The 27,376-nt window shown below is 38.0% G+C and overlaps 1 protein-coding gene and 1 pseudogene across 14 annotated transcripts in view; one reads left to right on the forward strand and one right to left on the reverse strand.

Moving 5' to 3' along the window:
- The window catches only part of TRIM37 (tripartite motif containing 37), a 244,159-nt gene that overhangs the window by 128,055 nt on the left and 88,728 nt on the right, over window positions 1–27,376 (reverse strand). For all 14 annotated transcript variants that reach the window (XM_072747599.1, XM_072747602.1, XM_072747601.1 and 11 more), the window contains 5 exons: window positions 21,404–21,709; window positions 10,332–10,460; window positions 9,714–9,903; window positions 7,618–7,736; window positions 454–564 (listed from right to left, as the gene is read on the reverse strand). In XM_072747599.1, the coding sequence (XP_072603700.1) occupies window positions 454–564; window positions 7,618–7,736; window positions 9,714–9,903; window positions 10,332–10,460; window positions 21,404–21,709 (855 nt within the window). The remainder of the gene's footprint in view (window positions 1–453; window positions 565–7,617; window positions 7,737–9,713; window positions 9,904–10,331; window positions 10,461–21,403; window positions 21,710–27,376) is intronic.
- Window positions 10,642–12,312, forward strand: LOC112917930 (tubulin alpha-1A chain-like; annotated as a pseudogene).

The following is a 27,376-nucleotide window of genomic DNA, read 5'->3' on the forward strand; positions in this document are numbered from 1 at the left end:
AGGCTAATAACATCTAAACCCTCCCCAGGGGTTGGCAACCATTTTCTATACAAGGGCACATAGTAAATATTTAGGCACTATAGGCCACAAATTGCCGCTGCCGAAAAGCCTTCTCAGTTTTGTTTTTGTTCTAAACAACTGTACAATCTAAAAGCTATTCTCCAGTCACAGGCTGTACTAAAGCAGGTTGCTAACCTCTGCTCCACCAAGTAGCATCCAGCAGGTGTCTGACCAGCCAAAGAGTACTCAGCAAATTCTTTCAGTACTCACCATTTAGTTTACCCCACAGAATGTTGTCTCACAAATGATAGGAATTAAAAAAGAAAAAGAAGCAGAAACAGCAGAGAAGCAGAAGCAAAAGAAGCAGAAGCAAAAGAAGCAGTAGCAGCAACAGCAGCAGCAGCAGCAGAGCTGATTTTATGAATCTCTGTAAAAGAGCACCATGTGCTGCACCTTCGTCTGGGGGCTGCGCCATGAAAGAGTCATCAAATCCTCCCATGCTGGTGTGCTCTTCCTGCTCCTCATTCTCAGTGTCACATTCAATATCACTGTCACTACTCATTCCTGGCAGGAAAGAAGGGGAGAACATGTTTTTGACAAAAAACCACTGCAAGTGATAGGAAAAAGAAATCTCATGTACTAACCTGAGATTCCCAGTGAATTTTACACTGGATCTCAGGACAATGTAAGACACCAAACAAATAAAGAAATAACCACACAAACCTCAGTTCTCTTTAGTTATTTAGAGCAGTGGTTTTATTTTTGTTCTCAAAGATTAAAACTGCCCTTTCCAAAATATCTACAAGTAGTAATTTGAGACCAGTATTAATTTCATTATACGGAGAATATTTTTTCCAAAGCATATAGTTTTTTTCTAGAGACTTTTAATCCTGATTCAATAGAAATGTAATTGTTCCTAGCCTAAAACATATACAAACAAGTTACATAAATACACACTTACATGTATGTGTGTGTATAAAAAATTCCAGTAATTCTAGCAATAAATGAGGTACTATCCCATTTAGGCCACCAATTTTGTTCTCATGTCTATCAGTTGATTTTTAAAAGAAAAAATCTAAAAAAAAAAAAAAAAAATCTATAGAAGTACTTCTGTTTCAACAAGACAGTGATCAAGAAATTCTGAAAATCTTTTTGCTACAAACCCTTTTAAATGCTAGAGAAAATATTAACTTAAAATATTAATTTAATGAAGAGACACATTTAAAGAAAAGAAGGAAAAAACAAAACACAGGTGCCAAAACAAACAAAGATACGGAAAACCAATGAATCAGATGCTACAGTAGCCCTGGAGAATTTGATGTATCTTTAATATTCCCTTGGACCCTCACAGAAAGGGAGTTGAGTGACTAAATCTTTACCCCCTGCATAAAGATAAAATTTTTATTGAAAAACCATACTAGGGGATCCCTGGGTGGCTCAGCGGTTTCACGCCTGCCTTTGGCCTGGGGCGTGATCCTGGAGTCCCGGGATCGAGTCCCGCGTCGGGCTCCCGGCATGGAGCCTGCTTCTCCCTCTGCCTGTGTCTCTGCCTCTCTCTCTCTCTCTCTATGTCTATCATAGATAAATAAATAAATCTTAAAAAAAAAAAAGAAAAAAAAAAAAGAAAAACCATACTAGAAAAAGTTTGCCTGCTGAGTATAGTCTCTTGTCTGTTTCTGCTGGGCTCAGCTCATCTCAGAATTCAAACTAAGGCCTCTGAGCTTAATTTAGGTTTAGGCTTCAAAGTTGAGGTTCAATTCTCAGGAAATGATCATAAAAATTAGTCAGGAGCTAGCATTATTTAAATAAAGCAAATGGAAAATCCCCTGGAGGGAACATTCTGGGCAAGATGGAATAAGCACATTCCATCCTATCTTTCCCACTGAACAAAGCTATGAAACCTGGATAGAATGCATGAAGTAGCTATTTAATTTTAATGTCTTTTTTTTTTTAAAGGTTTGAGAGAGCGAGCACGTGCACACTCAAACGTCCAAGTAGGGGGAGAGGCAGAGGAAGAGACTCCTCAAGCAGGCTTCACGCCCAGTACAGAGCCCCACACAGAGGCTTGATTGCATGACCTCAAGATATGACCTAAGCTGAAATTAAGAATCAGATGCTTAACCAACCAAGCCACCCAGATACTCCATGAAGCAGTTATTTAAGGACTCTGAAAAGTAAACAGGAACAGGAATATTTGGTGTAGACCAGAACTTGAAGTACCACCAAACTGACAGATTTAAATAAAACCCAGAGTCTCATAATATCATATTAAAAATATTCAGGATACAATCCCAAATTACTTCAGCATATGAAGACCCAGGAAAAGACAATCAACAAATGTCAACCAGTGAACACTCTTGAAGCATATTAAAAAACCCAAACACCTCCTCTCTGGAAGGAAGCTTCCACAATCCTTATGGTAACTCATAAGAATTATCACGGGGGCGGGGGAGGATTTTTTTAGGGGTGGGGGTAGGTGGGACAGAAAAAAAATCTCAGAAAGGTGTGTTCCAATCAAAATTTACAAAAAACAAACAAGGTGGATAATCTACCTGAAATAAGAGTCAAACAGATACACAAATAGAAGGATAACATCATGAATTTTTCACAAATTGAATAACTTGTTTAATGTGAAAAAGGGAAGGATAAAAATTTTAAAAATTACCACAGACTTTTTAGAAATGAAAGACATAGTCATTAAAATTATAGTATTAATAGATGGATTTAAGCACAGTTGAAAAAGAAACTAACAAATTTAAATACAGAACCAAGGATATTAAACAGAATATTAAAGAAATAGGAGATGAAAATCCTAAGAAAGCAGTGAAAATATAAAGGGATAAATGGTAATAGTTCCAATTGTGTCAAAAGACTGCCACAGAGACAGTAAAAATAACAAAGACGAGACAATACATTAAGAGAAAATGGTTGAGAATTTTCCAGAATTTATGAAACATACTCTGAATTGAATAAAAATATAACATCAAAATTTGGAAGATGTGACTATATAGTTCTTAAAAATAAGTTTATTAAATGCTTACATTAGAAAAATAAGTCTCAATGATCTAAGCATCTACTTTAAGAAACTAGAAAAGAAGGGCAAGTAAACTCAAAGCAAATAAAAGGAATAAAGAACAAATAAAGTCAGCAGGAAAACAACACAAAAAGAATCACGGACACAAGAAGGTAGTTTTTTAAAAAGATAAACAAAATTGAAAAACTTCTAGGGAGACTAAGGAAAAAAGAGACCAAAATTACTAATATCATGAATGAAAGAGGGGACATCATAACAGATTCTACAGACATTTAAATGATAATAAGGGAACAGTATAAACAACTTTATGCTCATAAAATCAAGAACATAGATGAGATGAACAAGTTCTCTGATAGATACAAACAACTAAAGGTCACTCAGGTAAAAATAGATGTGAATGGGTATTTTAACTACTAAAGAAGTAGAACCTGTAGTTAAAAGAACTTCTAACAAAGAAAACTGTAGCCCCAGATGGTTTTATGGACGAATTCTTCCTCTTCTGTTTTCAAGAAGTGTTTGTGTAGTACTAATTCTCCCTTAAATATTTAACAGAGGCTGAAACCTCCTTGTTTGTTCACCCACGCACCCAACCACCAACCAAACTCCCCCCACTTTCCTGCTGTCAAAAGCTAAATGTGATACTTCTAGTTTAGAGTACACCAGCTACTTCTGTGAAGCACCATTTCCACCTTGTGGTCTGTCATGGAACTGTTGCTAAAAATACAAAAATCCACTTGAACTGAAATTTCTAGGCACAGGCCGCAGTGCTTCTGAATTCCTGACACATTCACAAAGAAATGGAATTCTCTGGATGCTCAAAAACTCCCAAAATCTTAAGTTATTCTTTAAATTCACTTACAAACTCTTTACTCATTATAGGTCTTTAAAAACGTATTTAATTTCTAGTATTTAAAAGAACTGCAGCCTGCAGTGAATATTCAAACACTAGAAAATGCTGTGAACATTACTGGGTAGTATTCAAATAATGTAGTATTTAGAACTCTTAGCAAGGTTTATAGGACTACATACAATCACATGTTGAAAATGTCAATTTAGGGGCAGCCCGGGTGGCTCAGAGGTTTAGCGCTGCCTTCAGCCCAGGGCGTGATCCTGGAGACCTGGGATCGAGTCCCACATCCGGCTCCCTGTATGGAGCCTGCTTCTCCCTCTGGCTGTGTCTCTGCCTCTCTCTCTCTCTCTCTCTGTGTCTCTCATGAATAAATAAAATCTTAAAAAAAAAAAAAAAGTCAATTTAGGAATTATTTTGCTTCCCAAACCTATTTCTTAGAATGCCACTCATAGGATTCCTATAAAGTACAGTATAAACTGATTTACATAGTAGCAGACAGGGCCATGAACACATACTTAGAGAAGTTCCCTAGCATTGTAAATGTAATAAGAAAGAAAAATTAGTCTCCTCAGCTCTACCTTAATAGTTGGCCTACTGAGTCAACAGGTCCTGCACAACCCACTGCCTTCATTAAGTGAGAGGAAGCAAATACAGCATAAGGTCAAGTATCTGAAATGAAACTAGCCGATGTAAATCAACAGACCACAGCAGTTTGCTGTGCCTTGCTCCATATATTGCAATGTCTCCTCACTACATTAACTGATACCTAAAACAAACTAGTGATATTTTACCAACTCCAAGAAGCCTGAATATAGGATCTTAATCTCACCAGACGGTGTCAGTAGGTTTTCATATAACTGGCTATCATTGATAAAAATTATAAGGTATTATTAAATGTAAGATTCCACAGAGATGTTAATGTGGAAAACAAATCTGCACCATACAGCAAAAGTTGAAGTAGGGTATTTCTACATCAATCATCTACCACATTTTTTGAGCATCCACTATATGCTAGGTACTGTTAATACTGTACTTATTTCTAATTCCCTTATTCACAAGTGCTCAGATTTCAGATGCTTGGGAAACATGAACCACTGGTGCAGCAGACACTACTATTTCACCTGCATTACTCCTTTCTAATATGGAAACTCAATACTCTTCAACTATGTCCCCTCTTCCATGTGGCCATGTGAAATGGGTCAAGGAGTGGAACCAAATGTTTAGACTGCCAAATTTCCTTTTTTTTGCCAGTGATTAATGAGATACTAAGAGGATGTTAGAAGTTGTTAAGGTGCTCTGACAAAATGGTTTTCCTTGTTGACAGAAGATATATAGAATATATAGAATAAAATAATCCTCCTGTATTCCCAGAATTTTATTTTGACTCTATATGAAGTTTGAAATTGCAGCAACCATCTTGCCAGTTCACGGAGAATGGCAGTGTGAAAGATGGGGGGGGAAGGGGGAGTTCTTGAGGACATTAAGCAGCTGTTTTCCAACCCCGAAACTACCCTACAAGAGTTACATGAGACTTCATGTTAATACAAGAGTGTAAATTATCTTTTTTGGTTAAGCCAGCTGATTTCAATTTTTGTAACTTACATTAAAATCTTTCTTTTTTTTGGAGGAGGGAGAGAGACAGACACATACATCCACTAGCATCCCTGAGAACTATACCTTGTACCCATGTGAAACTGTGATCTACTCTGGAAAGTGATTCTTAGAGAATGCTCATCCCTGGTTGAATCATTCATCTCAACCAGTGGTTCTCAACTGGGGATGATTTTGCCTCCCAGGGGACATTTTTGGTTATCGTAACTCAGAGGAAGTACTGTTCGCACCTAGTGGTTAAAAGCCAAGGATGATGCTAAACATCTTACAATGCACAGGGCAGCCCTCTACCACAAAGAAATCATCTGGCCCAAAATGTCAATGGTGCTATGTTAAAAGAAATCCTGAAGTAAACAATAAGCTCAGGAATTACTTTTTAACCAGCATCAAGTGCAATGACAGGGAAATTAGAAGCATTTCCTAAATGCATGAATTTTTTATATGTTATAAAATTTAAGCCACTACAATTTATAATCAATATATACAAATAAATCAAAACTAGCTAATCAATCCCTACAGGTCATTTCCTTAAAGATTTTTTTTCTTTAAAGATTTTTAATCAAAATATTTAATTTTTAATAAAAAATATTAGTGTTTTAACAACTGACACTTCACTTTAAAAATCCTTTTCATTTCATCTCTTCTACTGAAGTAATGCTAGCTGCCACAGGCACACCTACATAGAGGGAGTGTTTAGTATTCTTTAACTGAAAAACCTGAAAATGCTACCACCCACATACTCTCTTACAGGGCAGCCAGAGGTAGATGGTGGCACCTGCATATTTGCTTTGAACTACAATTCATCAATCACTGAAATTCAAATGAGTGCAGAGGTGGAAGGCTGCAGAGTTTCAGAGAAATGGGGAAAAAATTTCCATGCCAAATATCATTAACAAAGTTGACTTCCTTTTCTGCTAACATAGAAACGACACAACAGTGGCAAAACACATAGCCTTATTTCAAAACATCTTCTGGGACACCTGAGTGGCTCAGCTGGTTAAGCATCTGACTCTTGATTTTGATTTCGGCTCAGGTCATGATCTCAGGGTCCTGAGACTGAGCCCTGTGTTAAGGCCCTGCACTCAGCACTGAGTCGGCTTGTCTCTCTTCCCTCTATTCCCTCTTGCCCCCGCTCTCACAAACATGTGCTCTCTCAAAAAACAACAACAACAACAACAACAAAACAACCAACATCTTCTGTTACTCAAAATTACAAAATGTCTTCTGGAAGAACACATGGAAGAATACTGGAAATGTAATGGAGAATGAACTGGTAGAGTTGAAGTCAGTTACCATAAAGGATTTTTTATTTATTTTTTAAGATTTTACTTATTTGTCTGAGGGGGGCGGGGGAGAGAAAGGCAAAGAGCCCAACGTAGGACTGGATCCTAGGACCCTCGGACCATGACCTGAGCCACCCAGGCATCCCATAAGGGATTTTTTTAAATGATTAAAGTTTGGAATACTTCCATATGAGTGAAGCAATTTACAAACATTAATCAAGACTGACTTTAGGGTGCCTGGGTGGTTCAGTCAGTAAAACATCTGACTTCGGCTCAGATCATGATCTCAGGGTGCTAGGATCGAGCTCAGTGGGGAGTCTACTTGTCCCTCTCCCTCTGTCCCCCCCATGCTCTGTCTCTCTCTCTCAAATAAATAAATAAATCTTAAAAATAAGGCGACTGACTTTAAAAGACAAAGTACTAAACACTTAAAAGTGTTTAAACACTTTAAAAAGTTTAAACACTTTTTGCAAGCCTTCCCCCTAAGTCTATGAACGTATCTAATCTTATCTTTGCATACCTAACAAAATTCAATACGTATCATACAGATGACAACACATTTACTGAATGAGTAGATGAACTATCTGTGGATTACTCCCAACCCCTGTAAACCTCCCTTCTAAGCAAGACATGTCCTTTTATGTAGTCAATTATCCATTTTGCTTTCCTCTGTGCTCAATGTCTTAAGTAACTCCAATTCAGTGGCACAATAAATGCTATATTCTGAACAAGAATGTTGGACAGTAATGTCTCAATTACTTTTTTAACTACTCCCAACACCAACACAAAAAGATCATTATTCCCACTTCCCACCAAATTATGACTTTATCATTCCATACCTTCCTCAGGAGCAGCTGAAGCTCCTTCAGGTAGCACAGGCTGTAATTCCCCAGTTTCAGAATTATTTTCCAAATCAGTCCTTTGCATTCCTTCCAGACGGCCTCCTTTAGCATTAACCCTCAAAGAAGGGAAAAAACACCTGATATTTTTGTATAACTAGTCAGTGATACAATAATCCATATTTTCTTCTTGTCCTGAAACTGAGGCTGAAACCAAGTAGGGTATATGGCATTGATGTTTAACACTAAATTTCAAGTACTTTTTTTTAAGTTCACTACAAGAGACTCACAATAAAAGGTTAGAAAATGATGGACTGTATCAATGTCAATATCCTGGCTACAATATTGTTATCAGTTTTGCAAAATGTCATCATTAGGAGAAACTGGGTAAGATGCAAAAGATCTCTCTGTATTATTTCTTAGAACTGCATGTGAACATGTAATTATTTCAATAAAAATTCCGATTAAAAGACAAAAATAGAAGTCCTAAATAATTAATGTTCTCATTAATATGGAAAGACTTCAGATATATTACTGAGAAAACAGGGTGTACTTTTTGTATTAAAAAAGCTATATAGTCAGTTGCCTAAATACGCATAAAAACTGAGATGACATAACATATATAAAAAATTAAACACAGCAGAAATGTGTGTGGCAGGAAGTTGGAAAATTAAGCAGATGGGAGACAAAACTGGGGAAATTTTACTTAATATTCTTTTTTTACTTCCATTTTTGAGCCTCTTATTATTAGTACATAAAGTTTTTGCTTACAAACTACTTTAAATCAGGCAAGGAAAAAAAGACACAAGTTAGAAAACACCACATAAGCCAGGCTGGCAATACAATTAACTGTAAAATGAAGGCTATAGCTAAGAGCTGTAGATTTTTATAGAGGATTTTACAGTCTAGAAAAAATAGTCTGTTCATATACATTTAATTGTTATGACTGAAGACAGATATAAATATATCCATAAAGAAAATGTAAAAGCTAGTTGTAGTTTCAACCTAAAAGGAATATGTATAAAATTAGGGTAGGTTATGGGAAGGATAAGACAATTTCTAATGATTCTAACACCTTTCCACCGCTTAAACTACAGCTATAACAGAAAACTAAGCCATACCAGCTTAAAAATTGTATTAAATTAGGTAAACTTAAGGGATGTTAATCTCTAAATTTAATTCAAAGTTCTTTCCAAAGTCTCCAAGGTAGAACTATGCCATTGTTGAAATTTAGAAATGTATCTAATATCCATAAAATAGATCAGCACATTCACAGACAATATATATTCCATAATCATTCTTTTTAATGGATGGCAGTTTAATTGACTTTGACGGTATCTGAGTTTTTGTTTCCTGGGCGAAAGATAAAGGCATTGACTACCATACAGTAGAAGTCTTTTGAGAAATTGAGTTTTGAAGACATTTGCATATGGAGGAAAAAAGTGAGATAACAGTACAACAGCAGTGTTAAAATGGCCAGAAGTGCTTTGTTCCATACAAAATATGTGTAAAAGACCTATGATATGACATAATATAGCCCAGCACAAAGGTCTTTGAAAAAATGTGGAGGAAATTAAAAAAAAAAAAAAAAAAAAAAGTTGACACATACATCAAAAACTCACAAGGCAGAATTCACACAAGGCTACATACACTTCAGTAAAAACGATCTCTAACATAATAACTTCTCTCATTTCATTTCATTAAGAAAAAAAGGTCTCTGATACTTTAAATTTTTTTTTTTAGTTAAATTTTAATACAACAAATACTTTGCTAAAAAACGAACAATGTGGAAATTTATTCATTACGATGTAGAATTAAAAAGCTCAAACAAGGGCAGCCCGGGTGGCTCAGCGGTTTAGCGCTGCCTTCAGCCCAGGGTGTGATCCTGGAGACCTGGGATCGAGTCCCACGTCAGGCTGCCTGCATGGAGCCTGCTTCTCCCTCTGCCTGGGTCTCTGCCCCTCTCTCTCTCTCTCTCTCTCTCTCTCTCTCTCTCTGTGTCTCTCGTCAGTAAATAAATAAAATCTAAAAAAAAAAAAAAAAAATTCAAACAAAGCTATTAGCTATTATTCCATTATATAAACAAAAGAACTTACCCCAAGGTGACCATTTTCCTCCTTTTCTCAACAGCAGGTAAACCACTGAAAACAGCAACGACAACAGCATCTGAATCCAAAGCTTGACACTGCCGGTCTTCGGATTTTGGCAGAATATCACTGATACTTCCATGTGATAAGGCTCGGGGAGAACTGTGCCTGCTCCCAGACTGGGAGCTTCCTGAGGAGCCTATAGAAAAGAAAGGGGGGATATTCAGAAAGAAGGTAAACAAAAGCTCTCTAGTCTCCACTTTAGAGTATCTCCTACATACACATTTTTAAACTGCAGGAAAACTCAAAACCAATTTAAAAATATATACCACAATAAAAATTAATTTATTAAAAAAAATGTTGGTAAATTAAACACCAATAAAAATTAATTTATTAAAAAATATATATATATACCAAGTTTTTTCATGCCAAATACGAATCCAGAATATACAGTCTGGCTGCATTTTCTTACTTATGGGCCTCTTCTCTTGTGAGATCAAGGAACTTTCAAATCAAGTTTCAGCATTTTGGTGTCTTTAAAGATCTAAATCTATGTGCACCCTAAGATCAATTTTAAATAATAGACATCAACCCACCAAAATTATATTCTAAACTCTCCAAATTTACCTTCAGATGGAGTTTGACAGTCTCCCTTTGAACGGCTATTTTCCCCAGAGTCTACTGCTCTTCGAAGTGAGAGACTACCTGCTACACTGGACCGAGGAGGCTTAGGTGAATTACTCTTCTTATTTGTGGCTGCAAAGACATTTAAAAATATTTCTCAATAAGATAAAATAGCATAAAACTCACTACACATAGGTAGTCAGAAGGAGGCTAATCTTACAGAATGTTTTCTATCTATTGCATCCAAAAAACCCAGGACACTCTGGTCCCAAATGGTTTATTTGGGGTTTTTATGTGAAAAGTATTCCGAGGTTCTCTTACATCGACCACCTAAGAGTCGCACTGTAAGAAGCAACAACCTCTCCTCTTCTCCGCCATCCGCCTGGCAGCCGCCAAGCAGCAACCATGCGTGAGTGTATCTCGATCCACGTTGGCCAGGCAGGTGTCCAGATCGGCAATGCCTGCTGGGAGCTCTATTGCCTGGAACACGGCATTCAGCCCGATGGCCAGATGCCAAGTGACAAGACCATTGGGGGAGGAGATGACTCCTTCAATACCTTCTTCAGTGAGACGGGCGCTGGCAAGCATGTGCCCAGGGCAGTGTTTGTAGACCTGGAGCCCACAGTCATTGATGAAGTTCGCACTGGCACCTACCGCCAGCTCTTCCACCCTGAGCAGCTCATCACAGGCAAGGAAGATGCTGCCAATAACTATGCCCGAGGGCACTACACCATTGGCAAGGAGATCATTGACCCTGTCTTGGACCAAATTTGGAAACTGGCTGACTAGTGCACGGGTCTTCAGGGCTTCTTGGTTTTCCACAGCTTTGGAGGGGGAACCGGTTCTGGGTTCACCTCCCTGCTGATGGAACGTCTCTCTGTCGATTATGGCAAGAAGTCCAAGCTAGAGTTCTCCATCTACCCTGCCCCCCAGCTGTAGTAGAGCCCTACAACTCCATCCTCACCACCCACACCACCCTGGAGCACTCTGTGCCTTCATGGTAGACAAAGAGGCCATCTATGACATCTGTCGTAGAAACCTTGATATTGAGCGCCCAACCTACACTAAACAGGTTGATAGGTCAAATTGTGTCCTCCATCACGGCTTCCCTCAGATTTGATGGAGCCCTGAATGTGGATCTGACGGAATTCCAGACCAACCTGGTGCCCTATCCCCACATCCACTTCCCTCTGGCCACATATGCCCCTGTCATCTCTGCTGAGAAAGCCTACCATGAACAGCTTTCTGTAGCAGAGATCACCAATGCATGCTTTGAGCCAGCCAACCAGATGGTGAAATGTGACCCTCGCCATGGTAAATACATGGCTTGCTGCCTGTTGTACCGTGGTGATGTGGTTCCCAAAGATGTCAATGCTGCCATTGCCACCATCAAGACCAAGACCAAGCGTACCATCCAGTTTGTGGACTGGTGCCCCACTGGCTTCAAAGTGGGCATTAACTACCAGCCTCCCACTGTGGTACCCGGTGGAGACCTGGCCAAAGTACAGCGAGCTGTGTGCATGCTGAGCAATACCACAGCCATTGCTGAGGCCTGGGCTCGCCTGGACCACAAGTTTGACCTGATGTATGCCAAGCATGCCTTTGTTCACTGGTATGTGGGTGAGGGCATGGAGGAAGGTGAGTTTTCTGAGGCCCGTGAAGACATGGCTGCCCTGGAGAAGGATTATGAGGAGGTTGGTGTGGATTCTGTTGAAGGAGAGGGTGAAGAAGAAGGAGAGGAATACTAAAGTTAAAAATGTCACAAAGGTGCTGCTTTTACAGGGAAGCTTATTCTGTTTTGAACATTGAAAAGTTGTGCTCTGATCAGTTAATTTGTATGTAGCAGTGTATACTCTCATATACAATTACTGACCTATGCTTTAAAACACGACGCTTTGTTACAGACCCAAGCTGTCCATTTCTCTGATGGGTTTGAATAAAGTATTCCCTGTCTTGAAAAAAAAAAAAAAAGAAAAAAAGAAAAGTATTCCTACTTTGCTACTTGTGGAACAGAATCTTAACCTGAAAAATATCAGTAAACTCCAAAAGAAAAATCCTACCAGATATGAACTCCAATTTCAATGCCAAAGTATTAACAACAAAAACAAAACCCCTAAAACACTTGAAAATAATAAATTATTGGATTATCAAGAAAATCACTGAATTAGAAACAAATCACAAATATAATGCTTCAAGATATTTAGAGCTAAAACAATAATTGGGAAAAAGATGTATAGCCTTATAATGAATTAGAAAAATATGAAGTGGGCTAATACATGCACAGACTTAAGGAGCTAGAAAAAGAATAAAGAGAAAGCAGAAGACATGCATTTAAATATAACAAACAGGATCAGGAGGTAGGACACTAGACCAAGAACTGATTATATATATATATATATTAAGATTTTATTTATTTATTCATGAGAGAGAGGCAGAGACATAGGCAGAGGGAGAAGCAGGCTTTCTGTGGGGAGCCTGATGTGGCACTCAATCCCAGGACCCTGGGATCATGAACTGAGCCAAAGGTAGAGGCTCAATGACTGAGCCACCCATCCATCCACTGATTATCTTTTTATAGACCAGCAAAGCACAATCAAAAAATGAAATTAAGTAAAAACTGCCATTTACAATAGCATCAAATAGAATAAAATACTTAAGAAAAATTTAAATTTACGACTTAACATTGAAAACTATCACACACTGCTGAAATAAAGAAATTTTTTAATCCTTCCAATAAATGCTTAATAAAAAATGAGAAAAATACTGTGTTCACTGATCAGAAGACCTGATATTGTTAACATGGCGATACTACCAAAATTGATCTACAAGTTCAAAACAATCCGTATAAAAAGTCCAACTGTCTTTTAAATTTTATTAACTTATTTATTTATTTTTAAATTTATTTATTCATGAGACACACAGAGAGAGAGGGGGGCAGAGACACAGGCAGAGGGAGAAGCAGGCTCCATGCAGGGAGCCCGACGTGGGACTCGATCCCAGGTCTCCAGGATCACACCCCAGGCTGAAGGTGGCACTAAACCACTGAGCCACTTGGGCTGCCCTTATTAACTTTTTTAAAGAGAGAAAGAAAGCAAGAGAGGCAGGGCAGAGGGAGAAGGAAAGAGACTCTTCCAGGAGACTCCCAGATGAGTGAGTGAGGAGCCCAGTGTGGGGCTCATTTCCATGACCCTGAGATCATGACCCTGAACCAAAATCAAGAAGTCAGATGCTTTACTGACTGAACCACCCAAAACCCCAATGGTCTTTGTAATTGCAGAAAGTGATATGCTGATTCTAAAATTCATATGAAAAGATCCAGATACCCAAAAACATCTTCCAATGGAAGACTCACACTTCTGATTTTAAAAACTTGCTGTAAAACTATTAGCCATACAATCTTGGTAAAGACAAAATATAGTGTAAAGACAAAAATATAGATCAATGGAACAGAATTGAGAGTCCAGAAACAAACCCTTACATTTATGGTCAATTAATTTTTGACAAGGAGGCCAAGACAATTCAATGGACAAAGGAAAAAAAAAAAAAAGATGGACAAGTGTTGGCAAAGATATGGAGAAACTGGAACCCTCAACTGGGTTCTAATTAGGAATTGGATGGGAAAGCAAAATGTTACAGCTCTACTGGAAATAGTTATGGATGGCCATACCTCAAGAAGTTCTCCTATAACCTCGCAACTCTTCTTCTAAGCATATGCCCAAGATAAATACAGAAACACGTACATGAATGTTCACAGCAGCATTGTCCATAATAGCCAAAAAGCAAAAAAAAAAAAAAAAAAAAAAAAAATCCACTACATAATGCCTACCAAATGATGTGTAGGTCAACAGAATGTGGTACACATATACAATGAAGTAATGATTCAGCCATAAAAAGGAATGAAATAATACATGCTACAACCTGAATGACCCTTGAAAATGTTATGCTAAATGAAAGAAGCCAGACATAAAGGCCTCATAGTGTATGATTCTACTTACATGAGACATGCAGAAGTAGTAAAACCATACAGAGAAAATAGACTAGAGGTGACCAGGGGCTAGGGAGGAGAGAAAAATGGAGAGTGACTATTCATGGGTATGGAGTTTTTGGATAGAAGATGATGAAAATGTTCTAGACAGTGTTCTATTCTAGATAATGGTGATCATCACACTACTTTGTGAACATATTAATAACTACTGAACTGTACACTTGAAAAAAAAAAAGATGTTGTGAGAAAAAAATAAGACCAATTTTTCCACTGCAACATATATATAAATTATAATATGATTATTCACCAATAATACATTCTGCTAATACATCATTAAATTAAAATAGAAACAAAGGCAGAATTTAATGTAATAAAAAGAAGAGAGTAGATAAAATAAATCCAAGAAATAGGTCTTTGAAGAGATGAATTAAATGGACAAGTCTCCAGCAAGTCAAATCAAAGGACAAAACAAGAAACCATTTAATAAGCAAAATAAGAGAAAAATTAATAGCCCATATTCAGAGAGCATTTTTTTTAATTTTAAGATTTTATTTATTTATTCATGAGAGACAAAGAGAGAAGTAGAGACATAGTAGAGACATATCTGTCTCTCAGAGGGAGAAGCAGGCTCCCTATGGACAGCCTGATGTAGGACTTGATCTCAGGACCTGGGATCACGAACTGAACCAAAGGCAGATGCTCAACCAACCAGTGAACCACCCAGGTGCTCCTCAGAGGACTTTTTAAAATTTAAGAAACCAGAATAAATACATTTAAATATCAATACATTTAAATATCTAATAAAATGAGTAATTTTCAAGGAAAATTAATTATGGCAATTGGTTTAAGGGGAAATCTGAGACAAAGAAATTAAACGGTTTGTTAAAGTTCTGTCCCTGAAAGAACTACTAAGTGGCTTTATGAATGAGTTTCATTAAACTTTAAAGGAACAGATAAGGGGATCCCTGGGTGGCTCAGAGTTTTAGCGCCTGTCTTTGGCCCAGAGCGTGATCCTGGAGTCCCGAGATTGAGTCCCATGTCAGGTTCCCTGCATGGAGCCTGCTTCTCTCTCGCCTGTGTCTCTGCCTCTCTTTCTGTCTCTCATGAATAAATAAACTTAAAAAAAAATATATATATATATATATATACATAAATAAAGGAACAGTAAGATTTTAAATAATTTCACATCACAGAATAGGATAAAAGCTTCTGAATTTATTCCATAAGGCTGGCATAAAATTGGAATTCAAATAGATTAAGGATAATGTAACAAAAATATGTTTCGATTTTACTTATGACAATAGTAAAGAATACTAAGTAAAATGTTAGCAACACGAATATGGCAATATATTAAAAAAATTACATTTCTACTCTCAAATAAATTTTTTAAAAATTTTAAAGGGGGGGTTGCTGGGTGGCTCAGTCAGTTAAGTGCCTGACTTTGGCTCATGTTATGATCCTGGGGTCCTGGGATCAAGCCCTGTACTGGGCTCCCTGCTCAGTGGGGAGTCCTGTTTGTTTGTCTCCCTGGGCCTCTCTCTCTGCTGGTGCTTGGTTGTTCTCTCCTGCTTACTCTCCCCAGCCCTCAAACAAATAAATGAAAAAAAAAATTTTTTTTAATTACAAATTACCAAAACCAAATAGAATTCATTCTATTTTGAAAATGGTCAACATTAAAAAATATAATTCTCAGGCAGCCTGGGTGGCTCAGCAGTTCAGTGCTGCCTTCAGTCCAGGGTGTGATCCTGGAGACCTGGGATTGAGTTCCATGTCAGATTCCCAGGATGCAGCCTGCTTATCCCTCTGCCTGTGTCTCTGCCTCTCTCTGTCTCTCATGAATAAATAAATTTAAGAAATATATATATATATAATTCTCTAAGTTAAAATAATCAGACAAAATAATGATCATTTTGATAGATGCCAAAGAACAAAATTCTGTACAACTTTTTTTTCTGAAGATTTTATTTATTTATTTGACAGCACACAAGCAGGGAGAGCAGCAAAGGGAGAGGGAGAGGGAGAAGAAACAGGGTCTCTGCTGAGCAGGAAGCCCGACATGGGGCTCAATCCCAGGACCCTGGAATCATGACCTGAGCTAAAGGCAGGTGCTTAACCAACTGAGCCACCCAGGTGCCCCAATTCTGCACAACTTCTTCAAAAAACAAACAACAACCTCTTAGTAAGTAGAAAGAGGTAGTTTGGTATGATGGTGAAAGCCACAGGCTCTGTGGTTCAAGTTCTTGGCTCTGCCAACTACCACAGTGAAACTCTGAGAATGCTGTTTAATGCTCTGTGCCTCCATTTACCTATCTATAAACTGGGGATAAAAGCTTGTCTCAGAGTTGCTGGGAGTAAGTGAGTTAATGCACTGTGACTTAGAAAGATATCCCACGCAAAGTAAACCGTAGCAATTGTTGCACACATTAATTATTAGCAATAGAAGGATATATCTTTTAACTTGGCAAAAACTATCTACATATAGCAGGGGTGCCTAGGTGGTACAGTTGGTTATGTGTCCAACTCGGTTTCGGCTCAAGTCGAGATTTCAGGATCATGAGATGGAGCCCCACCTCAGGCTTTTGCGCTCTGCACGATGTCTGATTTGAGATTCCTTCTGTTTCCTCCCTCTGCACCTCCTGTTCATAAGCTCACACTCCCTTCTCTCTCTCTAAAATAAATAAATAAATCTTGAAAAAATATATAGCAAATTTTGTACTTGAGAAAAAAACTGAAAGAATCCCTAAACAATGAAAAATGAAAAGTAAATAAGAAAGGAAAGAACCATGATTATTTGCTGATATGATCATCTACTTAAAAATTCAAGATTAACTGAAAAATAGAATTTAGAAATTTCACCGAATGGGCTGAACACAAGACAAATATGTAAAAACCAACAGTCTTCCCACTAGTGACAAATAATTAGAAAATATTACGGGGGTGAGGGAAGAAATCCCATTCACAATAGCAACCTAAGTTATAATCTATCCAGAAACGAATATAACAAGACATATACAGAAATTTTATGAAGATAACTAAAACTGTGAAGTATAAATGAGAGGAGCAGGAAAAAAAAAAAGCAAGTGACAACAGAAGGGAGGTACCTGCAAAAACAGGTAACAAAAGCTTTTTGCAAAAGTCCATCCAAAGAGCAATATTTTTTTTTGTTTTAGATGGTCATTTCCTTGATAACTAGATGAAGTTGAGTAACCTTTGAGATGTATACTGTTCATTTGTATTTCCTCTTACATTAATTACCTAATCATAACCTTTACTCCATTTTCTACTAAACTGTCAGGCTTATTTTAGAACTCTATGTATTTGGCAATCATCCCTTCCTCCATTCATCTCTACTGGATTACTACACCAGTATCAAGCATTAATATATCCAATGTTAATAAACACACACATGGTTCAGAAATAAATGTTTACCTATATGTTCAAATTATTTTTTTTTTAAAGTAATCTCTATCTCCAACATGGGGCTCAAATTCACAACCCTGAGATTGAAGAGTCACACGCTCTACTGACTGAGCCAGCCAGGAATCCCTTTAATGATTTTTAACAAGGGTATCAAGTTCATTCAATGATGAGAGGAAAAATCTTCTCAACAAATGGTGCCAGGAAAGCTGATATCCACAAAGAAATGAAGTTGGGCCTAACACAATATACAAAATTAACTAAAAACAGATCCAAGACATTTATAAATACATGAATCTAAAGCTATAAAACTCTTGGGACGCCTGGGTGGTGAAGTTGGTTAAGCATCAGACTCTGGATTTTGGCTCAGGTCATGATTTCACGGTCATGAGATCAAGCCCTGCACTGTGAGATTGAGTCCTGTATAGGGCTCTTGGCTCAGTGGGGAGACTGCTTGAGATTCTCTTTCTCTCCTTCTCCCTTTAGCCCCTTCCACCACATGTATGTGTGAGCACTCTCTCTCTCTCCTTCAAATAAATACATCCTTTTAAAAAAATCCCTTATCAAATATATGATTTGCAAATACTTTTTCCTATTCTGTGGGTTGCCTTTTCACTCTGTTGATGCTATCTTTTGATGGTAAAAGTTTCTGTTTGATTTCAGGGTTTTAAGTTAAAGCCCCATATTTAAAAAAGTAAAATCTCGGGGGGGGGGGGCACCCCATTTCAAAAATGGGCAAAGGATCTGAATAGACATTTCTCCAATGAAATGGAAATATATACAAATGTCTGATGAACACTATAAAATGTTCAACATCACTGATAAATGTGAATCAAAAGCACAATAAGATAGTTAAGATACCACTTCACACTCATTGGTATGGCTTTTATCAAAAACAAAACCAAACCGTAAAATTGTAAGTGATGAGGAAGATGTGGACAAACTGGAACCCTTGTGCACTATTAGGAATGTAAAATGGTTCAATCTCTATAGAAAACAGTATGGCAGTTCCTAAAAAACTTAAAAAATGAATTAACATATGATCCAGCAACTCCACTTTTACATATGTCCAGAAAAATGGAAAGCAAGGTCTTGAAGAGATGAACACCCATCTTCACAGCTGCATTATTCACAACAGTCAAAAAGTGGTGACAATCCAGTGTCCATCAAAGGATGAATGGATAAACAGAAAGTGGTATATATACCAACACACTTCGGAGTACTATCTAGCCACAAAAAGGAAGAGAATTCTGACATATGCTACAACATGGATGAACCCTGAGGACATTATAGTAAGTGAAATAAGCCAGACACAAAAGTGTGTTTCCACTTATACAGGGTACCTAGAGTAATAAAATTTATAGAGACAAGAAGTAAATAGTGGCTCCCAGGCCTGGAAGGAGGAACAGTAGAGAGTTATTGTTTAACAGATACAGAGAGTCAGTTGTGCAAGATAAAAAGAGTTCAGCAGATGGTAGTGATGGCAGCACAATGTACATATATACTCAATGCCATTGAACAGTACTACTTAAAGAGGTTAAGACAGTAGATTTTGTTTAACAGATTGTGGTAAATTTTCTTTTAAAAATTGAACACAGAGTGGTACCTGGGTGTCTCAGTTAAGAGTCTGGCTTTGGGGTCCTGGGATTGAGCCCCATGTCGGGCTCCCTGCCAATCTTTTCCCTCTCCCTTCCACTCTCCTTCTCTGTCAGATAAATCAATAAAATCTTTAAAAAAATTGATGATAGAATTATCCTATGATTCAGCAATACCATTTTGGGTATACACCCAAAAGAACTGAAAGTAGAGACTCTCACAGGTATTCATAACAGCATTAGTCACAATAGCCAAAAGATGGAACCAACCCAAATGTCCATCAATGTATGAATGGATAGATGAAATGTGGTCTATACATGCAATGGAGCCTTAAAAAGAAATAAATTTCTGACACATAATATGGATAAACCTTGAAAACATTACGTGAAAAAAAAAAAATAAGCCAGACACTAAAAGACAAATACTGTATGGTTCCACTTATGCGAGATATCTAGAAGTCAAGTTCATAGAAACAGAATGTGGAACAGTGGTTGACAGGGGTGGGGGTGGAATTATTACTTAAAGCGTACAGAGTATCAGTTTTACAAGATGAAAAAAGTTCTGTGAATGGACAGTGGCTACTGAATTTAAAAATATCTAAAATTCTTAAAGGAGCCACCTACACTTCAACTTGACACCTCTCAATGGCATGACCACTGTTCCTTTCTGGAGATATTGTCCCTTATAGTTTTTTCTAATTAATTAATTAATTAATTAATTAGTGTTTTGCTTTTTTTTTTGGATTTTATTTATTCATGAGAAACACAGAGAAAGAGAGGCAGAGACACAGCAGAAGGAATAGCAGGGAGCCTGACGTGGGACTCGATCCCAGGTCTCCAGGATCAGGCCATGGGTTGAAGGTGGCACTAAACTGCTGAGCCACCCGGGCTGCCCCAGTCCCTGATTTTAAACAGCATCTGATACTGTTGATTTCGATCTATCTATCTATCTATCTATCTAAAGATTTTATTTATTCATGAGAGAGAGAGAGAGAGGCAGAGAGAGAGAGAGAGAGACAGACAGAGAGAGAGGGGCAGAGACATAGGCAGAGGGAGAAGCAGGTTCCATGCAGGGAGCCCGACATGGGACTCGATCCTGGTCTCTAGGATCATGCCCTGGGCTGAAGGCTGCGCTAAACCGCTGAGCCACCCAGGCTGCCCCCACTATTTATATCCAGCTGTGACCTCCTAAGGTTCAGATTTATGCACCATTCACCTGCCTAGAAGATATTTTTACCAGAATAACTAGGAGACATCTTAAACCTAATAACCTAATATGTTTCAACAAGAAATCCTAATTTCTTGCCCCCACCCCTCCCAAACCCCACACTAGCCTTTTCCTTATTTGATTTGCATCCAAATTAATGATAGTACCAGTCACTAAGTTGCTGGAACAAAAACTTAAACATCAGTCTTATTTTTTTTCTTGCCCTACACAACACTATCTAGCCTTTCTTGCCAGGGTTGTGGGAAAGAACTGAACCCTCTTGTTCTAAAATATTGGTTTTGAGTAATGAACCAACTTCTCTCCCATGTATCTAAAATAGTACTAGTTATATACCATCCTTGAGCGAATTAACAAAGATGGGAACCTCAGTCAAGAAGGGCTGCTAGACTATGAGCAAGTCTACCTACTCACTGTAGTAACTCTAGAATAGGGCACCATATTTCATACACGCTATTGTTATAGGCTGTTTTACAACTCCTCCTCAACCCCTTTCAGACCCTTCTCCATATAACAAGTAATCTTTGTAAATGGTAAATCAAATCATAAATGCCCCCTACCCTCATTTTCATTCTCTAGAGACTTCATCCTAAAATCAGAATAAAACTCAAACTCCTTATCTAGGTCTTACAAGTCCATACCTGATAGAGACTCTGCCTCCTCTCTGACTTATCTCCTAGCAGTCTCCCCTCTGTGATTCAGTCAGTTTTGAGTGAGAGAAAAGGCTGTATATATTTGTAGTCTTAATTTGTTGTATGAAAGACAAATAATATTATTCCAAAAATAACCCATTCTCTAGCCTCCCAAATGACACAGGGAAAATGACACTAATAATAGGATCTTTACCACTTACAGTTTCGTAAGTAACAACCAGCAACTGATGACTTTGCCAAGAGCTCCATTCCCAAATCCTGTAATCTGCTAGAGTTTTCGGTTCCACATGCAGCTAGAGCTGCCTGGTCAGCAGAAAAAAGGCCTGCTTGCATGTCTCCAGAAGCAGCATTGCTTTTGATTTCTGAAAGTGTATTCTTTACATCAGTTTTCATACATCGAACTTCAGCCATTTGAGTTTTGAGTCTTTTCAGCATCTTTAAATCAGAGGGAACTCTCCACATTGCCTGCTGTTTCCTTTGGTCTTTATCTTTTCGAGAATATGATGCTTTAGAGACAAAGTTACAAGTCATGTTAATACAGGCTTTAAAAAAAAATTAAAAAAAAATACAGGCTTTAACATTCATGAAATCATTCTATACTATCAATATATACAAATGATGTGTAAAAAAAACTCAGGTATTGGGCAGCCCCGGTGGCGCAGCAGTTTAACGCCGCCTGCAGCCCGGAGTGTGATCCTGGAGACCTGGGATGGGGTCCCACGTCGGGCTCCCTGCACGGAGCCTGCTTCTCCCTCTGCCTGTGTCTCTGCCTCTCTCTCTCTGAATAAATAAATAAATCTTTTTTAAAAAAAAAAAACCTAAGGTATTAATAATAAAGCCATACATTAAATTCCATTAATGAAAATAAAGATTTAAGTATCCTAACTATTCAGATCTTCAAAGTTAGAATCTGGGTCACATTATAACCACTCAAATCTGAGTTATTTAATTATAAAAGTCTAAAAAAGCTGCCCTACTGCCTGTGCTTTCTTCTTTATACTTCTCCATTTTTCTCAAATTCCTACACTGAGCTTTTATTATCTTCATAATTGAAAAAATGAAGAAAAAAAAAAAAACCCTAGAAGCCAAACAGTCAAATCTGCTATACATAGTATATACAAATACATACATTCCAACTAACTTTAAAAAGTTGTGAAATGTAGTTACTATTAAGTGCCATGGAACATCATGCATGAAGGAATAGTTCCTTGTCACTGAGTCTCTGTAGTCTCTTCCCAGAGAAAGATTTTTCAACTCACCCACCCACCCTGCAAACATTAAAAGGAGAGGCAGATTTTGAAAATCAAAGAACATTATGATGGACTCAAAGCAAAAAGAAACCAAGCACTATCTCCCAAAAAAACAAAAAAACAGGGAACCAATAGGCATTAATTAGACAAAGAACAAGTCCTCATTAGCAGGAATGACACCTGAACCTGCCTACACATTGCAGCAACCTTCTACCACAGAAGAGGAAGTAGAGGAAAAAGTAGACCTCGTCTACAGCCATCTCCCAACTTCTGCCTTTTCAAAAGGACTCAGACTGTGTTTGGGTATCAGGCGGTAATGTGCTCAAGTAGGTGAGCTCCCTCCTTTGGCCCCAGGGCATATGGGTTCAGGAATGGTTTAGTAAGTTCATTCCTCTGACAGTGTTTAATTTTTTTTTTTAAGACTTTATTTATTCATAGAGACACACAGAAAAAGAGAGGCAGAGACACAGGCAGAGGGAGCAGAAGGCACCATGCAGGGAGCCTGATGTGGGACTTGATCCAGGGTCTCCAGGATCACGCCCTGGGCTGCAGGCGGCGCTAAACCGCTGCTTCACCGGGTCTGACAGTGTTTAAAGTGGATTCATGACTCATTTTCAGCCAAAAGGCTTCTGGGCAAGATTCTTCTATCTTGATAGGAAGATTTTACTGCCTTTGTTTATTTAAGAAACATCCAGAACTTATTGAATGTCAGATTATCTCATTTAATTCTCTCATATTAATTCTCTGAGATAACTAAATTCTATTTTTATCTTCATTTCATTTTATTTATTCTGTGGTAGGGGAGAGGCAGAGGGAGAATCTTAAGCAGGCTCCACACTCAGCACGGAGCCCAACATGGGGCCTGATCCCACAACCCTGAGATCATGACCTGAGCCAAAATTAAGAGTTGGATGCTTAAACAGCCATGCACCCAGACACCCCTAGAGAGAATTTTTTATAAATGAAGGAAGGAGAGATTTTAGAAACCCAGGATTTGGTCTCAGATCTACCATTTTGTTGCTGTAACTTTATAGAAGCCTACCAACTTCTGAGTCCATTATTTATTTGGAAAATGAAGATAATAATATATACCTAACAGGGCTGTCATGAGGCTCATAAACATTGAGAAGACTCAATGTTTATGAAAAGCATTCTGGGACACCTGGGTGCCTCAGCAGCTGAGTGCCTCCCTTTGGCCAGGGTGTGATCCTGGAGTCCCAGGATCAAGTCCTACATTGGGCTCCCTGCCTCTCTCTGTCTCTCATGAATTTAAAAAAAAAAAAAAAAAAAAAAAAAAAAAAAAAAAAGCATTCTGTGGTATAGTCCCCATCCAAACTCTTTCCACCAAGATGTCAGAAATTGTTTTCTAAAACACTAATCAGATATTACCTTCCTGCTTACAATCATTCATGAGAGCACCAGCCTCGCATCTGAGGCCTATTATCTAATTTTTAGTGGCTTTATCTTCTACCTCTACCCCAAACATATCCCAATGTTTTGATATTACTTGCAACTCTTAATCCACAGGCAATGCTATATCCCACTTCTATACTTTACACATGTCTTATTCCCTTTGATTTCTCTGTTAACCCACACTCATCAGAGGACATCTGAAATGTCTACTCCTTTAGGCACTTAAACCACCAACTGCCTTGTCTTCTTTCATATCAATTCTTACCTAATTTTCTATAGTACTTGGAATATACTTCCATTGCAGCACTTGTCACCTTACAGTAAGAAAGACAAACATACAGACTGTGAACAACTTAAGGGTGCCGATTACATCTCAGTGATCTTTGTATTCCAGGCTAACCTATGGCATAAAATATTCAAAGTGTTTCGCTAAATAAAGTCTTTACTGATTAAATCTTGCACCCCACATCTACATGGACTTAAATCTGTATTAAGTCACATGGTTCGGTTTATTACCAGAAACTGACAAGGATTTTAAAAAGTAAAAATCCCAAATGGGAAAAAAAAAAAAAAAAAAAAATTTAGACAAACCTCCTTCATTTGATAATCAGACAACCAAGCCTGTTTCAAATGTTAGGCACTGTGCTGGCCAGGGAATACGACAGTGAACAAGATGAAACCTCAGTCTTTGTCCTCACAAAGCTCACAATCCAACTGGAAAAATGAAAAATAATTTCAGTACCATACGATAACTGCCAAGACAGGAAAGCGTAATGGGATCTTCTACCACAGGAACTTGACAATTTAAAGAAACTGAAAATACAAAACCTTCGGAATGTGACAGGTTATGAAGTTAATTAGAATTGCCTGGGTGGCTCAGTTGGTTGAGCATCTGCCTTTGGCTCAGGTCATGATCCCAGGGTCCTGGGATTGAGCTCTGCATCAGGCTCCCTGCTCAGCAGGGAGACTGCTTCTCCCTCTGCCCCTAACACTCACTCTCTTGCTCTCTCTCTCTCTCTCAAAAGAAAAAAAAGAAGTGAGTTTCATCTGTAATAATTCCTTCCTATCATTCAGTTATAGCCTTCAAGATTGACAATTCTCTAAAGCTTCTCCTCCAGACTTCAATATCTATCAATGCTACTACCATCCTGGTCACCTAAACTTCTTCAGAGTCCTCCATACCATATTCTACCTGGTTGCCAAACCCTATAACTCCAACTTCACGAGATTCCACATATTACTATTGCCATGCTACAAGTAAAATCTTAATTATATATAAAGCAGATTAGTGTATACCTTAGAGGTTAAGTAGAACTTTTATAATGTCAGATGAGGGGATTCCTGGGTGGCTCGGCAGTTTGGCGCCAGCCTTTGGCCCAGGGCGCGATCCTGGAGTCTCAGGATCGAGTCCCGCGTCGGGCTCCCGGCATGGAGCCTGCTTCTCCCTCTGCCTGTGTCTCTGCCTCTCTCTCTCTCTATGTCTATCATGAATAAATAAATAAATCTTATAATGTCAGATGATTCTGAAGACCTTACCTCAAATCCATATATTTTTAGAGCATATAATGATTGAGAAAATAGCCAGAAATGTATGAATTTGCCCTCTCATAGTAAGAACCACTGAAATAAATTTCTACAATAGTACTACCCTTATTTAACTTCCATTTCTGATAGTTTTCTGCACACTGGCAGCATTCTAAAAGCATCCTGAATCAAACTACTCTTAAACTGCAACAATGGTCCCCCAATGCCCACTATGCATCATATTACTTAGGCTAGCATGCAACACTTTTCACAAAATAACCCCACCTAACTTTCTATTTACCATTACATGTACCATAAAACTTGATTCAATTATATTATCTATCATTCATACCCCAATGCCTCTTAAAATGCTTTTATAGTATAGTGGTTAAGAACATGAACTTGCAGTGAGTCTGATATATAATAGGTTCACTCAATACGTACTAAAAGAAAGAATAAGAAAATAAAGGGAACTATGAACAACTCTAGGCCAACAAATTTTTGACAACCTAGATGTAATGGACCAATACCTTGAAAGATAATCTACCTGGAAAAGAACAGAAAACCCAGAAATGGACCCTCAACTCAATGGTGAACTAATTTTTGACAAAACAGGGAAGAATATCCAATGGAAAAAAAGACAGTCTCTTCAACCAATGGGAAAATTGGACAACCACGTAGAGAAGAATGAAACGGGACAATTTCTTCACTCCACATACAAAAATAGACTCAAAATGGATGAAAGACCTAATTGTCAGACAGGAATCCATCAAAATCCTAGAGAACCCGGGGCAGCAACCTGTGACCCCGACTGCAGCAACTTCTTGCTACACACATCTCCAAAGGCAATAGTAACAAAGGCAAAAATGAACTACTGGGACTCCTTCAAGATAGAATGCTTTAGCACACACAGCAAAGGAAACAGTCAACAAAAGCAAAAGACAACATACAGAATGGGAGAAGATAAAGGACTAGTATCCAAAATCTATACTTATCAAACTCAACACCCAAAGAAAAAAAATCCAGTCAAGAAATGGGCAGATGACATGAACAGACATTTCTCCAAAGATGACATACAAATGGCCGACACATGAAAAAATACTCAACATCACTCAGCATCAGAGAAATATATATCAAAACCACAATGATTTAATATTGGACCCTTACACCACCTCACACCATCAGAATGGTTAAAATTAACAAGTTAGGAAACAACAAATGTTGGCGGGGATGCAGAGAAAGGGGGAACCTTTGTATATTTAGTGGGAATGCAAGCTGGTACAGCCACTCTGGAAAACAGTATGGAGGTTCCTCAAAAAGTTGAAAACAGAGCTATCCTATGACTCAGCAACTGAACTACCAGGGATTTACCCCAAAGATACAACAGTAGTGCTCCAAAGGGACATCTGCATCCCAATGTTTATAGCAGCAATTCCCACAATAATCAAACTATGGAAAGAGCCCAGATGTCCACTGACAGATGAATGGATAGAGAAGATGTTGGGGTGTGTGTGTGTGTGTGTGTGTGTGTATACACACATTGGAAATCTTGCTATTTGCAATGACGTAGATGGAACCAGAGGGTACTATGCTAAGCGAACTAAGCCAATCAGAGAAAGACAATTATCGTATGATTTCACCCATATGTGGAATTTAAGAAACAAAACAGAGGAGCAGAGTGGAAAGGAGGGAAAAAAATAAAACAAGATGAAATAAGAGGGGGAGACAAACCATAAGAGACTCTTAATCATAGGAAACAAACTGAGGGTTGCTGGAGGGCAAGGAGTGATGAGGTAATTGGGTAATGAACATTAAGGAGGGCATGTGACATAATGAGCACTTGGGTATTATGAAAGACTGATGAATCACTGACCTCTGCCTCTGAAGCCAAAAATATATCATGTTAATTAACTGAATATAAATTTTAAAAAATTAAAAAAAATAAGAAGTCAATCTGCCAAAAATCGAAGAAATAGACAATATGAA

This window comes from Vulpes vulpes, chromosome 2, assembly GCF_048418805.1.
Source record: "Vulpes vulpes isolate BD-2025 chromosome 2, VulVul3, whole genome shotgun sequence".
NCBI classification, from domain to species: Eukaryota; Metazoa; Chordata; class Mammalia; order Carnivora; family Canidae; genus Vulpes; species Vulpes vulpes.